This window comes from Zophobas morio, unplaced genomic scaffold, assembly GCF_036711695.1.
Source record: "Zophobas morio isolate AGI-343-1 ecotype UQ-CSIRO unplaced genomic scaffold, CSIRO_AGI_Zmor_V1 ptg000009l, whole genome shotgun sequence".
NCBI classification, from domain to species: domain Eukaryota; kingdom Metazoa; phylum Arthropoda; class Insecta; order Coleoptera; family Tenebrionidae; genus Zophobas; species Zophobas morio.
Window position 1 is genome coordinate 6,697,459 of NW_026972114.1, and position 23,896 is coordinate 6,721,354.

General features: G+C 35.3%; 2 protein-coding genes across 2 annotated transcripts; both read left to right on the forward strand.

Moving 5' to 3' along the window:
• Positions 1–208: 208 nt before the first annotated feature.
• LOC135125698 (nose resistant to fluoxetine protein 6-like) lies at positions 209–7,489 on the forward strand. The gene is made up of 14 exons (XM_064051353.1): positions 209–383; positions 434–612; positions 673–860; positions 919–995; positions 1,042–1,232; positions 1,290–1,619; positions 1,685–2,014; positions 2,076–2,402; positions 2,455–2,569; positions 5,411–5,533; positions 5,792–5,899; positions 6,732–6,897; positions 6,960–7,092; positions 7,277–7,489. The coding sequence occupies exons 1-14, from the start codon at positions 209–211 to the stop codon at positions 7,487–7,489; spliced, it is 2,655 nt and encodes an 884-aa protein (XP_063907423.1).
• Positions 7,490–10,743: 3,254 nt separating this feature from the next.
• Positions 10,744–15,879, forward strand: LOC135125699 (uncharacterized). Its single transcript, XM_064051354.1, has one exon. The coding sequence runs from the start codon at positions 10,744–10,746 to the stop codon at positions 15,877–15,879; it is 5,136 nt and encodes a 1,711-aa protein (XP_063907424.1).
• Positions 15,880–23,896: the final 8,017 nt, after the last annotated feature.

Genomic DNA, 23,896 nt, shown 5'->3' on the forward strand with positions numbered 1-23,896 from the left:
CCTGGGAATAGGAAGTTGAAGATAACATCAAACAATACGAGAAATGAGTAAACGGAATAAACACTATATGTCTACTGAATAGTATCAAGTCTGTTCCGTGTATTTGCTGACAAATAATTTACAATTTTATCAATTATATAAATACAAAACGTTCACTTGCCATTGTAGTTCAAAAAACCTAAGCCGAAATTAGAGGTGTGTTAGAAACATGAAGTACATTATTATAGCAGTTTTACTCAGTGTTATACCTAACAAATCGTGTAGTGAAATAACTTATGAAGGCATTTTGACCAATATTAGTACCAAAACAAGAGAAATGTTGTCTCCGGAATGCCAGAAAGATCTGAGTCGTACTACAATATTAACCACCACGTACTGGCTAAGTAAGTATTTCAAATAACTCCGGAAAATTCTTTATTAATTATTTTATTAGTGGTGGACGCTAGTTCCAGAATACCTTCTGGAATATCCAAAGGCAATATCATGCCTATGGGCAATTACGATGAATGTCTGGAAATAGAAGAAGTGGACACAAAATTTTGTCAAGCGTCCATAAATCTAGATTTACCCTCTGAAACTGACTGGAAGATTGCTCCTCCACATAAAAGAATAGTGCGTTAATTCTGTTAAAATTTAATTAAGTATAAATTTCAAGAAAATCAAAATTTTCAGAAAACAGAAGTAGTAGGTGTTAATTACAAGTCAGCGGACATCAGTTTTGGCTTGTACTATTGTGTCTTGAAATCATGCAGTGCTGATGATTTAAATATAATTTTTCCTGGATTTGTACGTTTCGATGATAGCCAGTGCTGGGCCAAAGATTCTGGCCCGAAGTTAGACGCGTTAGCTATTGTGGCGATGTAAGAATACAAACTCACACTTGGACATTTTATAATTTTATCAAACTGTTTGTTTTAGTGTTATCTTTGCTTTAATAGTTCTAATCACGCTAACATCAACAATCTACGACATTTACTTAAACTATAGAAATCTAGGTACTTCAACACCTTACGTAATTCCGTGTTTATCGTTTTTTTGTAGATCCAGTTTGCTCTTCTGCAATCGCTTTTTCATTATACAGCAACGGAAAAAAATTATTTCATTTAGGAAATTCGCAACAACTTTTGTGTTTAAATGGAATTAAATCTTTAAGTATGTTGTGGGTAGTTCTTGGGCATGTCTACATGGCATATGTTTTTGTTCCTTTAGACAATTATCTAGATGTTTACAACGTAAATATTTAACATTTCACAGTATGACCCCAAACATTTAGTTTATGTACTTTACAGTGGATAGAATCTACTTATAGTCAATACATAACTGGAGCAACAGTTTCCGTTGACACATTTTTTGTCGTGGGAGGTTTCCTCACAATTTACACTTTCCAAGCTACGATGGATAAGGGCGTCAAGTTTAATGTGCCTCTATATTACTTTCATCGCTATCTGAGACTTACTCCGGCAGTTGCCGCAATGGTGTTAGCACATGCTGCTCTCTTCAATTATTTTGGATCCGGACCTGTATGGCAAAGAACTGATACTTTTCTTACTAAAGCTTGCAAGAAGTACTGGTGGTCTGCGCTACTCTATGTGCAAAACTATGCCAACCCCGAAGGAACAGTAAGTTTATTAAAAATATTAACTGCCTCATATACATAGTTATATAAAAACTCATTCTTTTGCAGTGTGTTCCACAAAGTTGGTACTTATCGGTTGATATGCAACTGTTTTTAATTTCACCCGCGATCTTAATTTTGATGCGACAGTGGCCATTCTGGGGTTACCTATTCTTGAGTGTTGCCTCACTGGCATCTATTATAGGTAGTTTCCTACTTGGGTGGTTCTATGAACTGGGGGGACAACTAACAGCAAATGTCAATGGTAATCTTACCGATTTTATGAAGTACTACTACATGCCCACGCATACTAGAATGGTACCGTATCTTTTTGGCATTATGTTGGGTTACGCTATCTACAGTCTGAGGACAAGTAAAAGAAAGCCTCACTTAAATATGGTGGCTATATAATATAAATTTGGTCCCAACGCGTACTGATAAGTCGTCCTGTTAATTTTAGATTGTGGTTTCTTGCGGATGGATTTTGTCACTAGCACTGATGGCTACATGTCTCTACGCAGGTCACACGCTTCAAACCACTGAATATAATCGTCTGGAAAACTCCTTCTTTATTGCACTTATGAGACCAGTGTGGGCAATAGCGATCTGTTGGGTTATATTTGCTTGTGTTATGGAATACGGAGGTCCAATTAACAAGTTCCTGTCTTGCTCACTCTTTCAAATTTTGTCTCGACTCTGCTATAGCATATATCTTGTACACTACTCATTTATTTTTATGACTAACTTCAGTACAAGATCGCCACTGCATTTCTCGGATTATTATGCGGTACGTTTTATAGTTCAATTTAAATTTTAAAACTTATTTAAAATGTTTACAGTTTCATAAATTTTGGGGTGACCTTGCTTTTACTATTGGAATTGCCGTCGTATGGACTTTAATTTTTGAATCTCCTGTTATCGTTTTAGAAAAGACATTACTGAAGAGGACGGACAGCAAAAATAAAACTAAAAAACAAAACAAATTTTCGCTTGTATAGATTTCATTTATGCGAATGTTTAATTTATATTTATTTATTTTTGTGTATCGAACTTTGTAATAAAAATCGATTTTTCTTTTTAATCCGCAACTTTTACCTATTTCGTGAAAACTGCTCCTATTTCTAAATCTGTATTTAATTTTACTGAAATTAACAGTTTGAGTGGAGATAATAAAATTTATCATGTATTTAATTTATCTAACAATGGAAGATAATCTAACAATTGGTGAACTTGACGCCATTCATCAGATACTCTATTTTTTTATCTATTACATACACAAACAATATTTGCTTATAATTTTGATTAAAAAATTTAAATACGTGGAAGCTTCTTTTATTTTGTAACATCTTGAGAAAACGGAAATTAAAAATATATATATATATATAAGATATGATTCGTATTAACCTGTTAACACCCAGATATTTATTGGTTAGGAAATAATATCTATAAGTTTAAGAATACAAAAAATTACGTTTTCGGTAATAAACGCCAGTTTCAAAATTACAAACAAGACAGCTAAAAATAAAGTTCTAACTATTCTAGAACGAAAGCTAAAGTTTATCAAAGTCTATTTATAGATATACTCTGTAAGTACATACAGATAATCCATTACACTGCAATATTTAACTTTTAATTGAATGAGCAATTAGGAAGTATTTTACGGCTGGTTGTACGAATGTATCATTTATGGCAGCTTTATATTAAGTTTTGTATTTATACAGGGTTCAAAATTTCGAAAACCATGTTTTATCAATTTTATATTTATTCATTAGTTGTGCTTACTACAGTAACACAAAATAAAAACAAATTAGTGGATTTTAATCAATTGTTTGTTTTCGTGTTGTAGTCACTTAAAAACTTTAATCATATTATTTATCAACGATCTGCTTGACCTAGAAATCCACATACGTCATTTTATCTAATTTTTTATTTATATTCATACAGAGTGTCCCACTTGTAAGGCGGTGGAAGATTACACATTCCTATGAATTACTGACAAAAATACTTTGAAGCTCATCTAGGGGACCAATTTAAAATTATTGTCAAATATACATACAGATTATTTCGTTTTTAAGTTACATACTACAGTTGAGTTTTTTATTAAACGTAACGCCCTGTATTACAACATTAGATTTCTTAGTAGTAAAGGAAACATATATTGCCAGCTAGAATTTTCTGAGATTTTTTTTTAATATGTTAGCTTTTATATACAGTGCATCGTTTTCAAAAGTGGCCATAGGGATTCCCATGTTAAATTTTATATCCCGTGTTACCTTATGATTGAGTAAAGATTCAGAGTTGCAATTTTTACTGGATGTAGTTTGGGTCATATTTTGTCAATTTGATTAAAGATCACGCTTTAAATTAAAGGATATTTCTTTAAAAAATTAAAATATTTGGGTATTTTTGTCTGTAATATTGTAGGCAGCCATGTCAAAAAGGGACATTTACCTGACGTTGCTACAATTTGATTACTCCTTCGATTACTGGTTTTTAGTGACCGAAATTTGTCAGTATGCCACAGTACACAATTAAAGAAAAAGTGGAAATGTTCACTGATGGATATATTAAAGCCTTATCGACAACAGAGATACGCAAAATTTTGCTGCAGTATACGAACATCATTCTATACTCGGCAAGAATTTTACGGCAGATTTATAAACACAGGTTTTCTCGATTGTGGACATCAAAAAGGCAATTTCAGTGAAATTTTCTTTTATTTCCTTCATTTACATTTGAATTGCATCATGTTGTTTCTTTTCTAAAAACTATAGTACAGGTATTTAATGGCTAAATTAAAATTATGCTGTCAGAAATGACAAATTAAATTGATAAGTCAAAACCTTCTATGATGTACCAAAATTTTTTAATCAAAATAATTTAAATTTTTTAAATCACAAATTAATAATTTACTGCAAAAAGTGGTAGTGGAAATTAAAACAGAACCCTAAGGCTATTTTCACCGAATAAATCATTTCCAGGATTTCACCCTAACAAAAGTTAACATAGGGTCTAAAATTTAACATGGGAATCTCTATGGCCACTTTTAAAAAAGATGCACTGTATAAAAAATGTGCATATTTAAAATTGGAGGTCTGCAATTTTTCCTCCAAAAGGAAACCGTGGGAAAAAGAATCTTGCAGATAGACTGAACTGCTACTCAGAGGAACCGATAGCAGACTTATACTCGTGCATCCACTAAGACTAAGGAAAGGCTTGGTACTGTTACTATGATCGGTGATTTAAAATCGGTGTGGATTAAACTCAACAATCTATTTTTTACTAACTCAAATTTACACGACTACTCAAACAGCGATTATGTACAGAATAATTCCGACTCGGCTGGAATGGATTTGACTAAACTCTACTGCTCATTGTCCGGACTTAACTGACTGCTCCCGACGGTGGTTCTCATTTAAATCGCTACGCGATCTTTCTCTGAACGCCTCCGTCACCGCTTCTAGACTTGTCTAGAGCACCCATTTGCGACTTCCGCTTCCAGGCCTCATAGGCGTCGTACCGGGGCGGCGTATGGCTTTATTTCGTAACAATACTGATCCCTCTGAGGCTTTTAGAAACTTAGAATCGTGAGATAGAGAGCTCTAGCTGGATCATATATGATACAATCGTTGTTAGACTATGGAAAACGTCCATAGTAGTCCTAAGTGCATGAGACTACCGGGTTTTCTACGCCTTCAATCCGGCGACTTTAAGGTTGCTGGATTGACATGAAGACGGAAACGTAGAAAACGATCGTCACGGGTCTAGGGAATTAACTGTCAATTTTTAACCCAGTTTTCATCACAGCGGCGCAGCGTGGACTTGCTTTAGGAGGTAGGCGGACATTTGGGGTGTGGATATTGGGCTTCTTCAACAACTATTTACAGAAAGAATCAGCTATTACTGGTTCTATCGGATGTAAACCCAGGGCATGCCTTTACAAAACCTGTGCTCCAGGGATGTAGTGGCTGCCGTTGTAAATATCATAAGTGGTGGAACACCGAGAATACTGACAGTGTGTTCCGCCTATCTGACGTATGACTCACCTATGCTACCACCCTTAACTGTCCTAACAGACCTAACAGACTTTAACAAGGCTAAAGAATGACGTCTTATCGTAGGATACGATGTGAACACACACCACACTATGTGGAAAAATTCTGATGTCAATTCCAGATCTGAATTATTTTGCTACTACGGGTTTGGATATTCTGAACAGTTGGAACGAAGCTACTTTCACCAATAAAGTGAGGGAAGCGGTTATCGATATATCTTATAGACTCAGTAGAGCTGGCTCATGACAGTCGACACAGCTGATTTAGCATTCAGGATAATAAAGGGTCGGATCAGGATCATAGAAAACCAAAAGCGACAAACGGCGACTCCTATAAGGAGACTGTAGAGAAAAGGGTTTTAGGACTGCCAAATATAGTCCGTAAAAGGAGCGGAAGAAACAGCGGTTTTGATGCAAGAAGCCATTGTTGAGTTTTACCAGGACAAAACGTAACTCGCATAGGAACGACTGTGGCCCATCTCTAACTCTCACCTCAGTATGTTGACAAGAAAGCTCTGAAATAGGGTTAGATTTGACAAATTATACAACTCTTGAGAGTTCTATAAGACGAAAGAATACAAATCTGCAATTCGATACAGGAAATTAGACAGATGAAAGGATTTCTGTGGGAAGATAGACAATTTTCCACAAGCATCAAGACCGCAGAAAATCCCCACTGTGAGACTCTTTTTAAGTAAGCACTTCTCAAACTTACTAGAGTGTAAGGCGAAGTTGCAGTAAATACCAAATCACACCGCTTCTCAGGAGACATGGCGATTTGGGTCCAACGTCGTCACCTCAGAAAAGTTGAAACGAGCAATAAATTCGCTTATTCGATTTACATCAGCGCGCATAGATGAAATTTCTCCAGTTTTTTTACAAAAGAGACTAAAATCTCTTATTACTAAACCTCTGCTGCATATTTTCAGAGCTTGTCTCGCTCTGAGTAAAATAACTGGCTTGAAGAAAGTAAGAGTTATCTTTATTTCTAAACCTGGGCGTAGTACATAAGTCGAGATTAATAGTTGTAAGCCCGTTACTCCAACGTCGTTTCTCCTAAAGGCTATGGAAAAACTGACGACAGGCATGTTCGTGAGGAGTTGTTAGGTAACATGCCCCTGTACCCAAACCAACTTGCTGACAGGTGCGAAACACAATACAATCGAAGCTGGGCTGAAAGGTGGAACTTACTCACTTTTAACATTTCTGGATATAGATGTTTGACAATGTAACATGTGAATCCATATGATCATCTCTGACCAAGTACACCGGGGATTCGACACTTGTCAGGCGGGTCCGTGCGATGCTGCACAGGGTTGTTCTCAAGGGGGTTGGTATCCCCCTCTTATGGAACCTGCTAGTAGATGACCTGATTTGCTGGTTAAGTGAAGCTCAAGAATATGCTGATGATATAGTAATCCTTGTAAAAAGCAAATTTCTCGATGTAGCTAAGAAGTCATGCAGCGGACACTCGGACTTGTGGAGAAATGGTGTCGATTAAATGGTTTGTGTATTAATCCAGATAAAACTAATCATATCATTTTTCTAAAGAGGCGTTGGGATCACACGAAAAACACTACGGGTACACAAAACGGTCAAGTCTCTAGGCATCTGCCTGGACTAAAGACTTTCCTGGAGGACTCACGGCACAAACCGGACGAAGAAGAAAACTGAAGCAGTTTGAGCGTCAAAAGAACTATAAGGAAATCTTGGGGCTTAACACCCAGAGCAATGCATTGGCTGTACACCAGTGTCATAAGGTCAATGAACCTCTACGGTGCCATTATGTGTTGAGGTTAGACGATGAAAGTCTGGGCTAAAACTCTTTTGGCCTGAACACAACATCTGCCTGCCATAGAAGTACTGATCGGGCTATCTCTTTTTCACCTGTCGGTGGTCAGACCAAGATCCTTGAGAATGCGTAGCTCTGGTCAATAGAAAAATAGGACAAAGCGAACAGATAGTAATGACAATGACAATGATAGTAAAATTCCCGTTCTAGTGACAGATCATTCATATGAAGGGTTTATACACCCACGAGAACATTGGAAGGAAGATCGAAGTGAGATTCAAGGGAGCTGGATCATCTGCTCTGCGAATAGTACAGTCTCCAGTAAAAGATCAGGCTCCGGCATATACTCAAGCAAAGCATCTCAGCGTCTCTATATCACTGGGTAAGCAGACCGGTGTCTTGCAGACAAAAATGTTTGCCTTCATTGTATATACAGACTGCTTTTGAAACGTATGTCAAAAAAAAAGGGAAATTGGTCATGACAAGCACGTCATAAACTCAAAATCACCTTAATAAAAGTTCTTTCGTTTTTGAGATAAAATTCGTTAAAAAGTTGATTAAAATTTGCTGTGTGCTACTGATTTACAGCAGTTCATTGGTTGCTAAGCAACACTTGCGGTGTGCTAATATTTTTTTGAAGGGAAAAAATGACAATCGTTGCTCAGCAACAGAAACTTTCACTTGAAAATTTTTTGACGTTTTTCGACAAAGTGTTTTCACAGAAGTTTTCCTAAAAAATGCAAGGTGATACAAATGCCGAAATGACCGACATTGTCTTAATGGTGAAGCTTTCCCCGGTCGGAATTTACCAAACCATAGAACTTTTCATGCCATTGTACAACGTCTCCCAGAAAATTGAGAATTTCGTCGACGTACGTCAGATTGGGGTGGCCAAAGAACCAACCAAACACTAAATGCGAAACACGAAATTTTAAATGTCATAGTAGAAAACCCAGGCATTGGCGTACCCAGTAGAGCTTTCACTATTTGTGGTTTGGAGGACCTTAAATAAACAGAGCCTACACCAGTATCATGTGCAACGCGTACAACACTTAAAGCCGGAGGATTTACCAAAAAGGGTTGCGTTCTGTGATTGGTTGCTCCAAAAAAACAGGGAAAATCCACACTTTGTTGAAAAATTATTTTCAACAGATGAGGTAACATTTACCAGATATGGTATTTCCAATTCCCACAACACCCATGTTTGGTCAGACGCGAATCCTCACGCAATTTAAGAAACGCATTTTCAGGATCGCTTCAGTGTCAATGTTTGGGCAGGTATGATTGGAAACCACCTAATAAGTAGGTCCATACATTTTACCACCCCGGTTAACTGTCGCTATTTATCTAAACTTTTTAAATAATATCTTGGACAATTTTTTAAATGCGTGCGTGGTTTAACAAGAACTTCCCAGGACGGTGGATAGGAAGAAATGGGCCAGTCTTATGGCCTACTTGGTCTCTCATCCTCAATCCATCCGATGTCTTTGTGAGAGTACATAAAGCAGTTGGTATATCAGTCCCCGTTGACCACAGTTGAATAGCTAAAAAATTGCATTGAGGAAGTTGCAACAAACATTAGAGCTAAACCTGACACGATCTTTGGACACAGCGATTACTCATTCGACTTGCGGAAACCGGTATTAGAAACGAGGGACGTCATTTCGAACACTTATTGTAATAAACAATGTCAATTTTATCTTGCGATTTTTAACTGTTTTTGAAAAATAAAAAAACTCTTTTTTAAGTCGTGCCGTTTACAAAATTTTTAACTTACTAGAAAATTGAATTAAGTAGAGTACGGACGGGGATAATTTTTTTTTTTGTGAGATTTCTACATTGAAAAAAGTTCTATATGGTTTTCCGAGATGGTCACATTTTTTTTACATACCTTTCAAAAACACCCTGTATAACAAAATGTCAACACCGAACTTTCTCTCGAAGGCGAATCTGCATTTTAACAGACAAACAGACTTGAATAGGGGCCTTACACACATCGAAGTTTGTCTGGAAATGTCACAATCGAATACAGGATTTAACGGAGCACAAAAAAAATTAAAGGGTCAATGCTCTAGCAAGATGGAACTCTGAAAGGGACTTTGTAAGTCGGGAGGTATCTCTACCAGTGTCTAAAATCCGCCAAAAGAGCATTCAAAAAATGCACGAGACTACGCCATCTTCAAGAATGACAAACCTTAAACCTGCATCACTCAGGAGTATTCATATAATGGCCTGATGAGAAACGCAGCGAAAAGCTACTGAGACTCTATTGAAAGGATCTCAGAATTGTAGCCAACAGAAACAGAATTGTGATAAACAAACACCAGTGCATCATTGGGTCTGGCTTCCGATAGTACATGCAGAATGTGCTTGGAGGACGACTTGACCTCTTAGCACATTTTATGTTCCTGCTTGTCACTTATTGACAACAGAAAAGAACACAAGGACTTCCAAATTTTTGGGTCAAATGATATTGGAGATGCACCTATAGATTGTATCCTGGGCTTCATTAAAGGTATTACACGATCTTTTAGGGCTCGATTCTGTAGGAGGTAAAACAAAAATAATAACTTACTTAAGCAACGTCACTAAATTTTCAGTTTTAACTACTGTGTGCAGGGTGATTTTCAGTTTTCTCTTCTCTTATTTTTCAAATGGAAAAAGTGTATTTTATAATATCACCGACTCTTCTATCTCTAAGTAAACTTTATTTCGAAATCAAATTTTTTGAGATTCATTCTATAAGCTTTTTGAAATCATTGTTGTAATAAATACCAACAAACGTGGTATCAAACGAATACTGTATGTCCTATGTGGGTGTTAGATATCATCTCGCTCTGCGCAGGCGTGAGCGGTAGAGGGGAAAGGCTGCACCCCCTTTAAACATTGTAAATTATTAGCTAGCTAGAAAGTAAGAGGAGAACAAGTCTCCAAATAAACATTTTTCATAACTAACCCACAATTTTATTCACAATTGAGTTACCCGTAAATGCATGGGTAACTGGGAACCATCATATTCCCCAACATAAATTGGTCCTTCGAGCCGGATATTAATACCGCGAATATATTATCAAACACGCGACAGTGATATCCAGTAACAACAGTTCCATTGGCATCATCACATCATTTGAAAACATCTCCAGGAAGACTAGGTTAGTGGCATTCCTTTCTTATCATCTCCTTATTCATGCATGCGTTTATCATTGCAAGTTTGTATTCGAATTTACTTTGCTATGGGGTTATTGCCATATATTTTTTGTTTTCTAATAATAATTGATCGATATGACGATTGAAAGGGAAATCAAAACACTCAAGACGAAAAGGGCGGTTGTCAAACGCAGGTTTACTCAATTTGCACATTTTTTTAACGATCCGATTAATAAAGGTAAAATCGCGGAAATTGAAAAAAGATTAGAAGGTGTACAGTCATGTATGCAAGAATTCGAAAATTGTTATATGCAGCTTCACGACTTGGACGAATCTCAGGTGAATATTGACGATTTAAATGAATTTGAGAACGAATTTTACAGGGTAGTCACGGAAGCTGAAACTTTTGTTAGCAGTAAAGGTAGTACAGAGATACCGTCAGACAATATTAAATGTATACCTAACAACGTAAAATTGCCAGATATCCAATTGCCCACATTTACAGGCATATTTACAGAATGGATTAGCTTTCGTGATACGTATTTAGCGCTTATTCATAATAGTACGTTAACTCCAATCCAAAAATTTCATTACCTGAAAGGTGCCTTAAAAGGGGATGCAAAGCAAACCATTGAGCACTTAACACCCACAGCAGAAAATTATGAATCGGCGTGGTCCCTGCTCGAGGCGCGCTATGAAAATAATCGCTTAATCGCACAGCATCATGTGCGCGCGCTTTTCGCTTTATCCGCCATAAGCAACAAAGATTCGAAATCACTTAGATCACTTATACAAGCTTTGAATTCAAACCTTAAGGCCTTAGAGAACCTTGGTCGTCCAACAAGTCAATGGGACGATTTACTCATTTACATAATTACTTCCAAATTTGATCATAATACTATAATTGCGTGGGAGACAACGCTTTCAAATATAATCCCTTCGATGCAAGACATGAGCGATTTTTTAAACCAACGCTGTCAGATGTGGGAATCACTGGAGGTTAACGCAACCAGTAGGTCTAATTCTAATTTTCATAATAAGATTACCAAAAATCCATACATCAATAATCGGGTGATCTCCCACGTGGCGAACACATCTGCTCCCTTTGGTAAGTGCCTTTATTGCAAAGAAATGCACAATATCTATAATTGTCCTAATTTTTTGAATTTATCTATCGAACAAAGAATCAATGAGATCAAAAAACGAAAATTATGTCTTAACTGCCTGAAAGGTGGACACAAATTGATGTCATGCAATTCCAGTAACTGTAAAAAATGCAACAAACGCCACAATTCCTTGCTACACATAAATGAACGCGAAACAAGTACATCTCCCGAACCATCAACTTCTTCTTTAAACAGTGTCAGTAGTCATTGTGCACAGATCTTGAATAAAAATATTACATTATCCACTGCCATGATCAACGTGTCTGATGAACATGGTAAATTAATCCAGTTTCGTATACTCTTAGATAATGGTTCCGTTTCCAACTTCATAACTGAAAGAGCTGTAAAACAATTAGGTCTAAAAAACGTACAAACGATAAACTTGTCAGTTATAGGAATAGGATGCAGCTCTTCAGTAATCAATAAGACAGTTAGCGCTCGAATTTCTTCAATTATCAATAATTTTAATGCAAAACTCGAATTTTTAATAGTCTCAGAAATAATGGGCAACATACCATCCACCTCATTTTCGCCCATAAACGATATTCCAATAAATATTAAACTTGCCGATCCTTTGTACAATGAATCTAAACCAGTAGATATTTTAATTGGAAACGAAATTTTTTGGGACCTAATGTGTGTCGGTCAAATTAGGTTGAGTAAACAGGGTCCGGTATTACAGAAAACCCAGCTTGGTTGGATTATCGGGGGCGTAGTAGGATGTTTTAATAATCAAAAAACTTCGTCATGTCATGTTACGAATCATTCATTAGAACAGGAGGTAAAACGGTTTTGGGAAATTGAGCAGTACCCGGAGGACCAACCTCCTGAAATTAATAACATCTGCGAAAAATATTTCTTAGAAGGTTCTAGGAGATTAGAGAATGGCCGGTTTTCGGTAAAATTACCATTTGTAACGAATCCACCGGATATCGGTGAGTCTAGGAACAAAGCATTAAGGCTGTTTTATAATCTCGAGAAACGCCTTCACAAGGACCCTCACTTATTCAAGCAATACTCAGAATTTATCCTAGGACACATGACGGAGGTTGCTAATCCTAACAATTCTGGTTATTTCTTGAGTCACCACCCAGTTATTAACGAATCCTCAATAACGACCAAATTATGCGTTGTATTCAATGCCTCAATGCAAACCACTAACAATAAATCCATTAACGACAGCCTCCTAGTAGGGCCCAATTTGCAGCAAGATCTGTTCGGCATTTTAATTCGGTTTAGATTTTATAAAATAGTGATAACCGGCGATATTCAAAAAATGTACAGACAAATACTCTTGCATGAAGATCATAGAAAATATCAACAAATATTCTGGCGCGATAACATAAATGAGCCGGTGAAGGTATTTCAGTTAAACACCATAACTTACGGTTTTGCTAGTTCATCTTATTTAGCTACCAGGTGTTTATTAGAACTCGCCAGGTACGCAGAGCTCGAATTCCCTGACGCGGCCAGGGCAATTTCTACAAGTTTCTATGTCGATGACCTTATTTGCGGTGGAGACACACCGGAACAAGCGGCGCAATTATTGCAAGAAATAAAGCGCATTTTAAAAGGGGGAGGGTTTGAGCTGCATAAGCTTAATAGCAATTACCCTCAAGTAATTTATGGCAATGAACAGGTAGGCGAAACTTATACAGTATCCTTGGATAAGCAGGGTCCGACAAAGACTTTAGGGGTACTTTGGGATAACAATGCGGATGCTATTAGATTTTCAACTTGGGAAAAACCTGCATCGAAGGTAAAGGTAACAAAGAGAATCATCTTAAGTACAGTCGCAAAGATATTTGACCCACTTGGACTTGTTGCAACCGTCACGGTTACGGCAAAAATAATTCTGCAAAAATTATGGGCCTTAAAAATCAATTGGGGCGAAAGTGTACCTTGCGATTTGTACACAATATGGAAGAATTTTATGAAGTCACTTCCGGAACTGAATAGTATAACCATACCGCGTAGAGTAATTCATGATTCAACACAAGTTCAATTGCATGGTTTCTGTGATGCAAGTCAATATGCATATGGCGCGTGCATCTATTTACGGACCATGGACCCGTCAGGTACTTATCGAGCCAAACTTTTATGCGCGAAAAGTAAAGTTGCACCCTTAAAGCAGCTAACAATTCCCCGGTTGGAATTATGCGCGGCACTGTTATTGGCACGTCTCACTAACAAAATAATAAAAATTATAAATATTCCTATTAGCGAAAAATTTCATTGGTCCGATTCGTCAATCGCATTAGCATGGATACGTCTTAATCCGTCGACATTAAAGACATTCGTTTCGCATCGTATTAATGAAATACAATCATTAACAGACATTTCAGACTGGCATTACGTCCCCTCTAGTAAAAATCCTGCGGACATTTTATCAAGAGGGGCTACTCCATTACAATTAAAAATGTCCCAAATGTGGTGGACCGGTCCCAACTTCCTGGAAGGTCACCACCAAAATATTCAATTTGTCAAAGATGAGCGGACGCAGCTACATATTCCAGAAGTAAAGTCTGTTTGTTGTTCATCAGTAACAAAACCTAGCGTACAATTTGATTTACTAACCAGGTTTTCTACCTTTTCAAAATTAATCAGAGTCACTGCTTTCATTTTACGATTTATAAACAAGGCATTGAATAAAACTCCAAAATTTAATGGTCACTTATCTTGCGAGGAATTGCAGCGCGCCCATGATTGTGTGATTAAGCTATTGCAAGCCGAAGCCTTTTCTGAAGAAATTCATAATTTAAAAAATCATAGGCAACTCCTACACAACAACAAAATTTGTAATTTAAATCCCTTTTTGGATCATAAAGGCCTACTAAGAGTAGGGGGTAGATTAAAAAACTCCAATTTAGACGTCGAGCAGAAACATCAATTATTGCTTCCCAAAGGTCATCATGTGACAAGGTTAATCATTAAAAAATATCATGAAGACAATTTGCATTCTGGTTGCCTGGCAACTTTATCAGCCATTCGCCAAAAATATTGGCCCATTGCAGCCCGCAGTTTAATTCGTCGTGTAATTTTTAGTTGTTTTAAATGTTACCGTGTAAAGCCTGTGGCATTTCAACAGCTCATGGGCGATCTACCCAAAGAACGTATCACGCAAGCTCGTCCATTTCTTATCACAGGTATAGATTATGGGGGTCCTTTCGTCATAAAAAATGGGTACGGGCGGACCACAAAAAGGATAAAAATTTTTATCGCTATATTCGTCTGTTTCGTCACCAAAGCAGTGCACATCGAAATGGTCTGCGATTGCACAACATTCACATTTTTGAATGCCTTAAAGCGGTTCATTTCACGAAGGGGTAAACCGAGTCACTTATATTCAGACAACGGCACAACCTTTGTTGGTGCAAATCGCCAACTACAAGAATTAAAAAATCTTTTTGAGTGTGATGAGTTCAAATCCAATGTATTGGACAACCTGGCAAATGACAACATAAATTGGCATTTTATTCCACCTCGTGCGCCACATATGGGCGGATTGTGGGAGGCCGCAATAAAATCTACTAAGGGCCATTTAAAAAGGGTATTAGGGGAAACTTTACTAAACTTTGAGGAGATGAATACATTATTGGCAATGATAGAAGCATGCTTGAATTCCCGTCCAATTATACCCATCTCAGAAGACCCTAATGACCTATCTTCCTTAACCCGTGGCCACTTTCTCATCGGCACTCCGTTGACGGCTCCGGCGGAGCCCATTGTTGGCGAATTACCCACCAACCGCATGAATAGATATCAGCTCGTGGAGAGCTTGAGGCAGCACTTTTGGCAACGATGGTCGAAGGAGTACCTGCACAACATGCAACAGAGGACCAAATGGAGCCGTACACCAACACAGCGTCCAGCACTAGGAGACCTCGTCATCCTGAAGGAAGACAACACTCAACCCTTACAATGGCCTCTGGGGCGAATCTGCGACATACATCCTGGGCAAGACGGTCACTGCAGGGTGGTAACAGTGAAAACTGTGCGCGGAGTGTACAAAAGGCCTCTCTCGAAAGTGTGTGTAGTGCCGCGCGAAAATGAAGAAACTCGAGCGCTTAATCTCAGTAATAAACCACCTACTGTACTCATTTAAATCCATGGACATGTAATTTAAAATTTTCTAGTTATGATACATATAATATTTTCTGAATTGTAATTATATCAAATTCAGCGCGGAGAGCTATGTTAGATATCATCTCGCTCTGCGCAGGCGTGAGCGGTAGAGGGGGAAGGCTGCACCCCCTTCAAACATTGTAAATTATTAGCTAGCTAGAAAGTAAGAGGAGAACAAGTCTCCAAATAAACATTTTTCATAACTAACCCACAATTTTATTCACAATTGAGTTACCCGTAAATGCATGGGTAACTGGGAACCATCATATTCCCCAACAGTGGGCGATGTGTTGGATGATCGATAAACTATTCTATTCTATTCTACAATATTCTATATGTAGATAAAGTACTATATATACATATATATTTGGAGAAATACTCACGATGTACAGAAATTAATCAATCTGTAAAATTATTTTAAACTGTGTCCGATATTTTACATAGATGTTGAGGCAAATCAACTGAATCGCCCAGTACATTTAAAAATAATTTTAATTTGCAATAAATTCAGGATGACTAATTTTTGATAGCAACATCACTGAAATAATCTGTATATAATATTTTTTCGATCTTCAGTTCATTCATTTTTTTTTGTTTGAATGGAAATCAATCTTTAAATATAATTTAGATATAGAGTATGCCTTCAGTCATTTCATATATGGAGAAGGAATTTCTGTTGATATATCTTGGTAGCAGGAAGTTTCGTTAACTAACAAGTTCCAAACTACCAAATGTGAATGCACGAAACATTGCATGCAACAATATTACTTGTTGTTGTGATATTAACTACTACGCAATAGTTATTTGTAATCTACAAACAATTGCTTAATTTCTTTGAATAATTCTATAAAAAAAACGAAATATTTTGATTACATGGTTTGATAGCGAAAACCCTTCATGTTATACATAGACAGAATAAAATCGATAACACGATAACACAACGCTATCGTCATTTGTCCAGAAGATGCCCACATAGTTCACAAAATGTTTTATTAACTCTGCAAATTTTCAGTTAATCACTTAGTGCGTGTTCACACATTTTGAGTCTACTTCCACGCCTTAGTAAATTAATTGCGAAAAAGGCTCCACTTAGACGCGGAAACTTTAAACACATTTGTCTCTTATCGCTCTGCATCAAAACAAGTTACGACCTAAACGGTTTCCCCACACTTACAACAAAAAGACTGCCACCGCATAACCTTAAGTAAACTTCTTAACAAGCTGTAGGGCACAATCCAAGCTGAACAACTCACCAATTTGGATGTGTGTTCAGAACTTGAGACATAATGCAAACAGATTAAGTTCCAAGGAACACAGTCAATAGCATGAACTCGTTCAAATTGAAATTTTCAACAGCGGAGATTTGATTCGCCTATATTACACCGTCGATATGACTAAAGTGTAAAGTTATTTCCTGCTGGAGCGAACTTTTTTGCCAAAGCTATCGCGCGCCTCAGGGCTATGCTTGATAAATCCTGAACACCTAACGAATAAAACTTTACAAAGGGCGATTTGTCTTCGACGTCATTAACGCGTTCAAAAATTAAATCAGGATTAAGCTGGCAATTTAGACTGTCTAACTAGATGGAAAATGTCGTTAGAACCTCTATAATGAAATTATTTACACACTCACCGTTATGGAACTTCCGAATTTGTTTACTTCTATTTCTGGCAAGTTTCCATTAGAGAATAATAGCCGGAAATCCGAAAGTTTATGGTGATTTAGTTGTTCTGTTAGATTATGTAATTGTGTAATATTTTATACTTTAGTGAGCAGTGTTTAGAACAGTCTTTTAGGATTCGGTTCGGAGATGCGTAAAACTAGTTCTGGCAGAGATTCAATCCCAAACCGAGCTGATACAGTAAAACGAAAAAACAACTAAAAAAATTAACAAAATTACAACTCAACCAGTCTATATTGTGTTTGCAATTACCTACTGGAAATTCGGAGGAATTAATTGTGTTCTTAATAAAAAAGTTATCGATGCTTCTTTTAAATTTCTGTTCATCAAGAGTTGATAAAGTGAGTTCATAAAAAAATTAATTTAACTAGATGAAGCCATTCGTATTAATTAACTTGGAAACTTCGCCAGTAACAACGCACTTTTCAACAAAAGCTATTAACAGATGGCCCACTCAAATTGTGTTTAAAGTTTGTACGGTAATTTTTTGAGAGATATATTCTAGTATCTTTTGTGTTAAGCGCTTCCGGTAATTTGTGAAATTATTAAGCGGAATTCTGTTTCAATTGAGATAATGCTGAAAATGAAACGAAAGGAATTGTTCTAAATGTTATTTATTATTTAGCAGCAATCTCTGGACGGATGGAGGTGTTTACAAACTCACCAATTTAATTAAATGTGTAATATTAGCAATAAAGTGCGAGATAATGTTTTAATTTCTTCTTTTTTTTTTTCTCAAAAACACTAAAAGTGTAAATTTACTTTAGAAATTATGAAAATTTGATGATCACAATGTATCAGTTCCCTTCTCAAAAAAAGTTTTTTTTTTAATATTTAACTTAACATGTAGAGGTTATTATAATTTTTTTTATCTGTATAAAAAAGTATCAAATAACTTCAAAACTTCGTTTATACGGGTAAACATAAATTTACGTGTAAATTACGGAATTGTTATTTTTCGCCCCAAAAGTCAAACATAAAAAACCTATTTGATTACAGCCATGTTTTATAATTGTTTTACAGGCAAATCGAAAACACATAAACAGCACTTGCCAACACACACTCACATTTACACACACATGTGGCCAATCAATGCCGCAGCCTTGAATGCAGCGATTTATTTTAGTGTCCAACATTTGTAAAAAACTCGACCATGATTGGCCAGATCAAGGTCATTCTTCAGATCATCCGTGTAATTATGAATACGTCGGTGTTGCCAGCACTTGAAAGACTGCGGAATTATCCATAATAAAATGCAATATCTCTCACTTCGAAAAATTGAGAGTTCATTTTAAAATACTCTTAATAATAAATACTCGAGAATTAACAAAAACTTATTCATCGCATCGAAAAAATTTATGACGCCATGACAAGAAAACATAAGTTTTTACTGAAAAATATATTCCAGGAAGCGATGTGCTTTCGTGTCAATGAGGTGTTGTGTAAATAATTTAGCAATATTTCAAGAAAAATTGCAAACGATGAAACAGAAAGCTACATATTTCATCTAAATTCTAACAAAATATAGATATCATTTGTCACCGCAACCCGCAAACTTATCTGTGTTACAATTTTAAATGCAAATAGGAACAATGTCAGCAGCTTTACCCACATAAACTTTCCAGAAAGTTCGGAACTGACCACTGATCAGGTAATGAGATTAGACCAGGCTGTGGTTGAATTAAGTTGGCAACAATAAAATGCGACATGGGACATCGGCAACAGTTGTATCGTAGTGGGTACTTAAATCAGCAGAAAGTTGGGAGGTGTATCACCCATCCGCCGAATCCTCTAATGGTTTATAGTTTTCCGACCTGACTCTCATAAATAATGCATACATTGCTTCCGAATGCAAAAACCATACATTCAATGACCTAGTTTTTTACTTTTATTGCGAAACTTATTGAACTTTTATTACGCAAACTTTTGTTTACTATTTTTGATTTAATCTAAATGTTAGCGTTTTGAAGAATTAATGAAATTGTTTGACAATTTTACTGGTTTCAATTAGCATACGGATTTGATAAACAACTATGGTGGGAATTATAGCATAAATTAAACGTTAATTAATCTCAATATTATTTATGACAGGAAATTGTTTTCATATTTGTAAAACTGGCATTTTCATTACTAAATTATAACGTACGGGCAACTGTGAAAATGTTAAAATATTCACTTATAATTTGCAATGATGTTCTTAATCTTTTGAAAATAGCCCAAATGCAGAAACAATAATAATAATTCAAGTCTATTTTTGGCAGTGATCACAATCTAGCCAGTTTTATGTGGTACTGAGATCAAACTAAAGCTTTAAGTTATCTTTAAAACAATAATATTCGTTTTATAGACAATTAACAATGAAATCGTGATTATTTATTATGTTTTACAAAACCAAATTTTATTCCTGTTAGTAACCATTAAAATCGAAACTCATGCAAAACTTTTTAAGATAAATCTTATATCTCTTTGCGCATAATCACCTCTTCCTTGTGTATTGACAACAAAATAATATTTTCTACTACGCTTTTATGGTTTCAGGTTGAAAAAAATTACGTTCTTAATAAATCAGACCAGTTTGGGTTTTTCGGTCCAACATCATTTAGAGTCGAAACAGAGCTACATAAACGGACCTAAGATCGGATCTGAGACAATATCGTAGATAGCAGCCATTTTTAAATGATATATGTTCCGCAGTAGCAATAAATATTTATATTTTTTCATAAATTTATGTTTCTTGACGAAAATTTATTATTTTCGAGCGTGAAAAGATGTATTAATGGTGCAACAATAAATTCAAATGAAAGTTTGGAAACAAAATCGATAAGTTGATTGGATATTGTGTTGTGAATTTAACGTTCTCCTATCCTTATTTTGCAGGCTTTCTTTGAACACGATATTAATAACGTCTGAAACGGAGAACGTTTTATTGTTTTTGACAAGTTTGAGATGTTGAAATTTTGCGCTTGATGAATTTAATTAAAATTAATTACTGGCTCTTATGTCGCCGGTATTTTGAAGTTCAAAAAATGCCGAACAGAAATGTACGGAATTTTGCAGTCTGAATTTGTTTGAATTAGAGACTTTGGCATCATATTAGCTAATATGCCTCAGTTTGAGTCAAATAAGAATTATCATTAGCGAAATTGAGATTTCCGTTGATTTTATAAACGAGTTTTCTTTAAATCATATGAAAGGATTTCTTAATACATTTTTCATGATTTTAATAATTTCGCTGCTAAATTCCACTAAGCTACACAATAAAATCTTTTTCTGAGAACGAATTTTAATTTATAGCTTCTTGTTGCCCAATCACTTTCTGATTTTGAAATTAAAATGTAATGTGTTTTTATTCCTCACGAAGATTATAATTTTACAGACCCTTCCTTTTGTTTTTCTCCCACGAATAAATTTGATGTTCGTTGTAAAAACACTTTCGGCAGTATTTTAGATTCTAAAATTAATATTCAGTTTAATAAAATGTTTTACATAAACAATAATCCCTTAATTCCGGGAAAAATTATAGGTGATATTGCAGACTAGTACAAAGACAGTGACAATTTAAAACTATTATCCCAATACATTCTGTTGTAGTTATTTTAAAGATCCATCGACTGTTAACTGTTATTGCTCAACATGTTTGGTTGTGAAATATAAATACACAAAAATTCTACCTCAAAAATTAAAATAGCTATGTTTATTTATATAAAATCTTATCTGAGTTTTAGTAAAAATCAAAAAGATGTATTACATGCTAAACGTCAAACTCAAATAATATTTTTCAGGTAAATAAAATGAATGTGCAAAAATTATGCTTTTGTTCTTTCATATTAATGCAAAAAAGTTGGAGTGTATATTTATAAATGTCGTGAAATGTGAGAGATTAATCTGAAGTGTGTATCAACTACGTGAACTTTTTAGAACAACACAAGAATGCGATTATTAGTGATTATTATTTCTCTCTGAATTCATAAACTGCGTTAATAATTACTATAAATTAAATACTAAATATTTCATAGGGTTATCAAAAAGTATACAAAAGTATGTATGGACTGTCTACGAAATTGTTAAAGCGATGGTTTCGGACAATGTTATTCCGATGGATCAATTTTGGACACGTGTCTAAAATATAAATCGATTTAATTAAATTCTTCTTTTAGAAAGAAGCTCTCAACAAAATTGACCAATATTAACTTGATTATTTTTTACCTTCCGGGCGTAAGCACGGGATGTATTGCAACAGGGTTGGTGTAAAGAATGTTTAATTTCCAGTTTTTAGATGATAAAATAAATTGTTTCATTTATAATTTTTATTGATTTCCTGTTTTCTTGACGTTTCATGATTAGTAGATTTTGAAAAAGTAAGTACCATTTCTGTTTGCCTATTGTCTGTTAATGATTTTATTCAACAAATGATTTAACCACTGGACTAACTGTTGTAAAATTTAAGACATATCTTAAGAATTAAAATTGTATTCTCTTAAAAACTAGAAAATTGATCGCTCTGCAATTTAGGACACACTTTGAAAGTAACGTGGACATGGTAAATCACTAATAAGAGTTAATTTATTCATCCCTTCCAAAAACTTGTTGACGTCAGTTCAAAATTTATGCCTATTTAAAATGTACGGTAAATCGCTAATCAGATTTCTTGTTCCTTCCTTAAACTTTGGTAAAGTCAAAATCTTGCCTGAAATTTATAAATATGATATGATTCTTTATTTATGGTTTAATAGTAATGTATCCATATGGTTTAAAATTGTTTACATAAATGCCCTAAAAATTGAACTAGAGTATGTTCGCTTACACTCGGGATGTATTGTAATCGAGACCGTCGACCGACGTTTCTACTTTTACGATATTTCGATTTTTCATGACCCCTAGAGTACGAAGACATAAGTGTCCCATTTCCGTATATCCGTCTGTCTGTCCGTCTGCTCGCCTGCCCGTTTGTCCGTCTGTTTGTTTGTCTGTCTGTCCGTTTGTCCGTCTGTCTACCGTGCCGATTTTTATTAGACAGATAATCTCCGAAAGTACATAGGCGATTGCTGTCAAATTTTGTATTTATACTAAGAATATCATGTAGATCGTAAAACGTTAACTAAAATTTGTCTAATCATTGCCACCAATAATGTGATGACGTCACTTCAAAATTCTACATACTCGTAGTAAATGGATTTTAAATAGTATAAAATAACATAGTCCTACACATGTAGTTTATGACTCCGTGTTGAGTTTTTACCCAAAGCGTGCAGATTTTTTATTTATGGTAAGCATAATAACTTTTTAATCAAAATTTTGCCGGGTAAATTATTGATTTAATCAGGAACTGCAAAACCGAATCCTTTGAAATCTTGTAGATGTCTTAAAGTTACCATAAGCATGGTATCAAAATGTGTGTACTCATCCGCCCTAAAAAATTGATGGCGTCACATCAAAATATTGCTGAATATACAATACCCTATCTTATGTGCAAAATATGACGAGTCTATACCTGTGATTTATTTTTAATATATAATTAATATTTTTTTAATTTGCTTATACAGAGTGTCTCAGAAAAATTAATGTCTGAGTTGTTAAAAAATAAATATCCAATCAGATTTAGAAATTTAACTAGCTAACACTTGCTCAAATAAGACTGATTCAGACAGGAGGCGGGTGGGCGGGCCTAGTATTTGTTAAGATAAAACTGATTGTGCCCCTATTAATCTTGTAAAAACCTATTAAATTTTTAAATTAAATTAAGATGTTAAATTGCAAATTTCTATAGTGACGAGTTAAATTCCTAAATCTACCCGAAATGTACAAAATATGATGAGTTTTTACTTGTGATTTATAATTGAATTCATATTTTCTAGATGTGCTTATACAGGTGGCTCAAAAAAATTAATGAATGTGTGAATTTATTTTATTGATTTAATCAGGAACTGCAAAACCGAATCCTTTGAAATCTTGAAGATGTTTTAAAGATATCATACTCATGATAAATTTTTGATCAAAATGTATTTGCTCATCCCCCCTAAAAAATTGATGACGTCACCTTAAATGTGTAAAATATGATGAGTGTATACTTGTGATTTATTTTTAATATATTATTAATATTTTTTGAAATTGCTTATATAGGGTGTCTCAGAAATATTAACGACTGAGTTGTTAAAAAATAAATATCCAATCAGATTTAGGAATTTAACTCGTTACTATGGAAATATGCAATTTAACACCTTTTAAATTTAACAAGTTTTTAGAAGTTTAATAGGGGCAAAATCAGTCTTACCTTAGCAAATGCTAGCCCCGCCCACCCGCCCCTCTCGAAGTTTA

Coding starts and splice junctions, on each gene's coding strand:
- LOC135125698 (XM_064051353.1), top strand. CDS start 209: ATGAAGTACATTATTATAGCAGTTTTACTCAGTGTTATACCTAACAAA. Junction 5,900..6,731: donor CGATATATCTTATAGACTCA/GTAGAGCTGGCT, acceptor TTTCTCCTAAAG/GCTATGGAAAAACTGACGAC. Junction 6,898..6,959: donor GGATATAGATGTTTGACAAT/GTAACATGTGAA, acceptor GACACTTGTCAG/GCGGGTCCGTGCGATGCTGC.
- LOC135125699 (XM_064051354.1), top strand. CDS start 10,744: ATGACGATTGAAAGGGAAATCAAAACACTCAAGACGAAAAGGGCGGTT.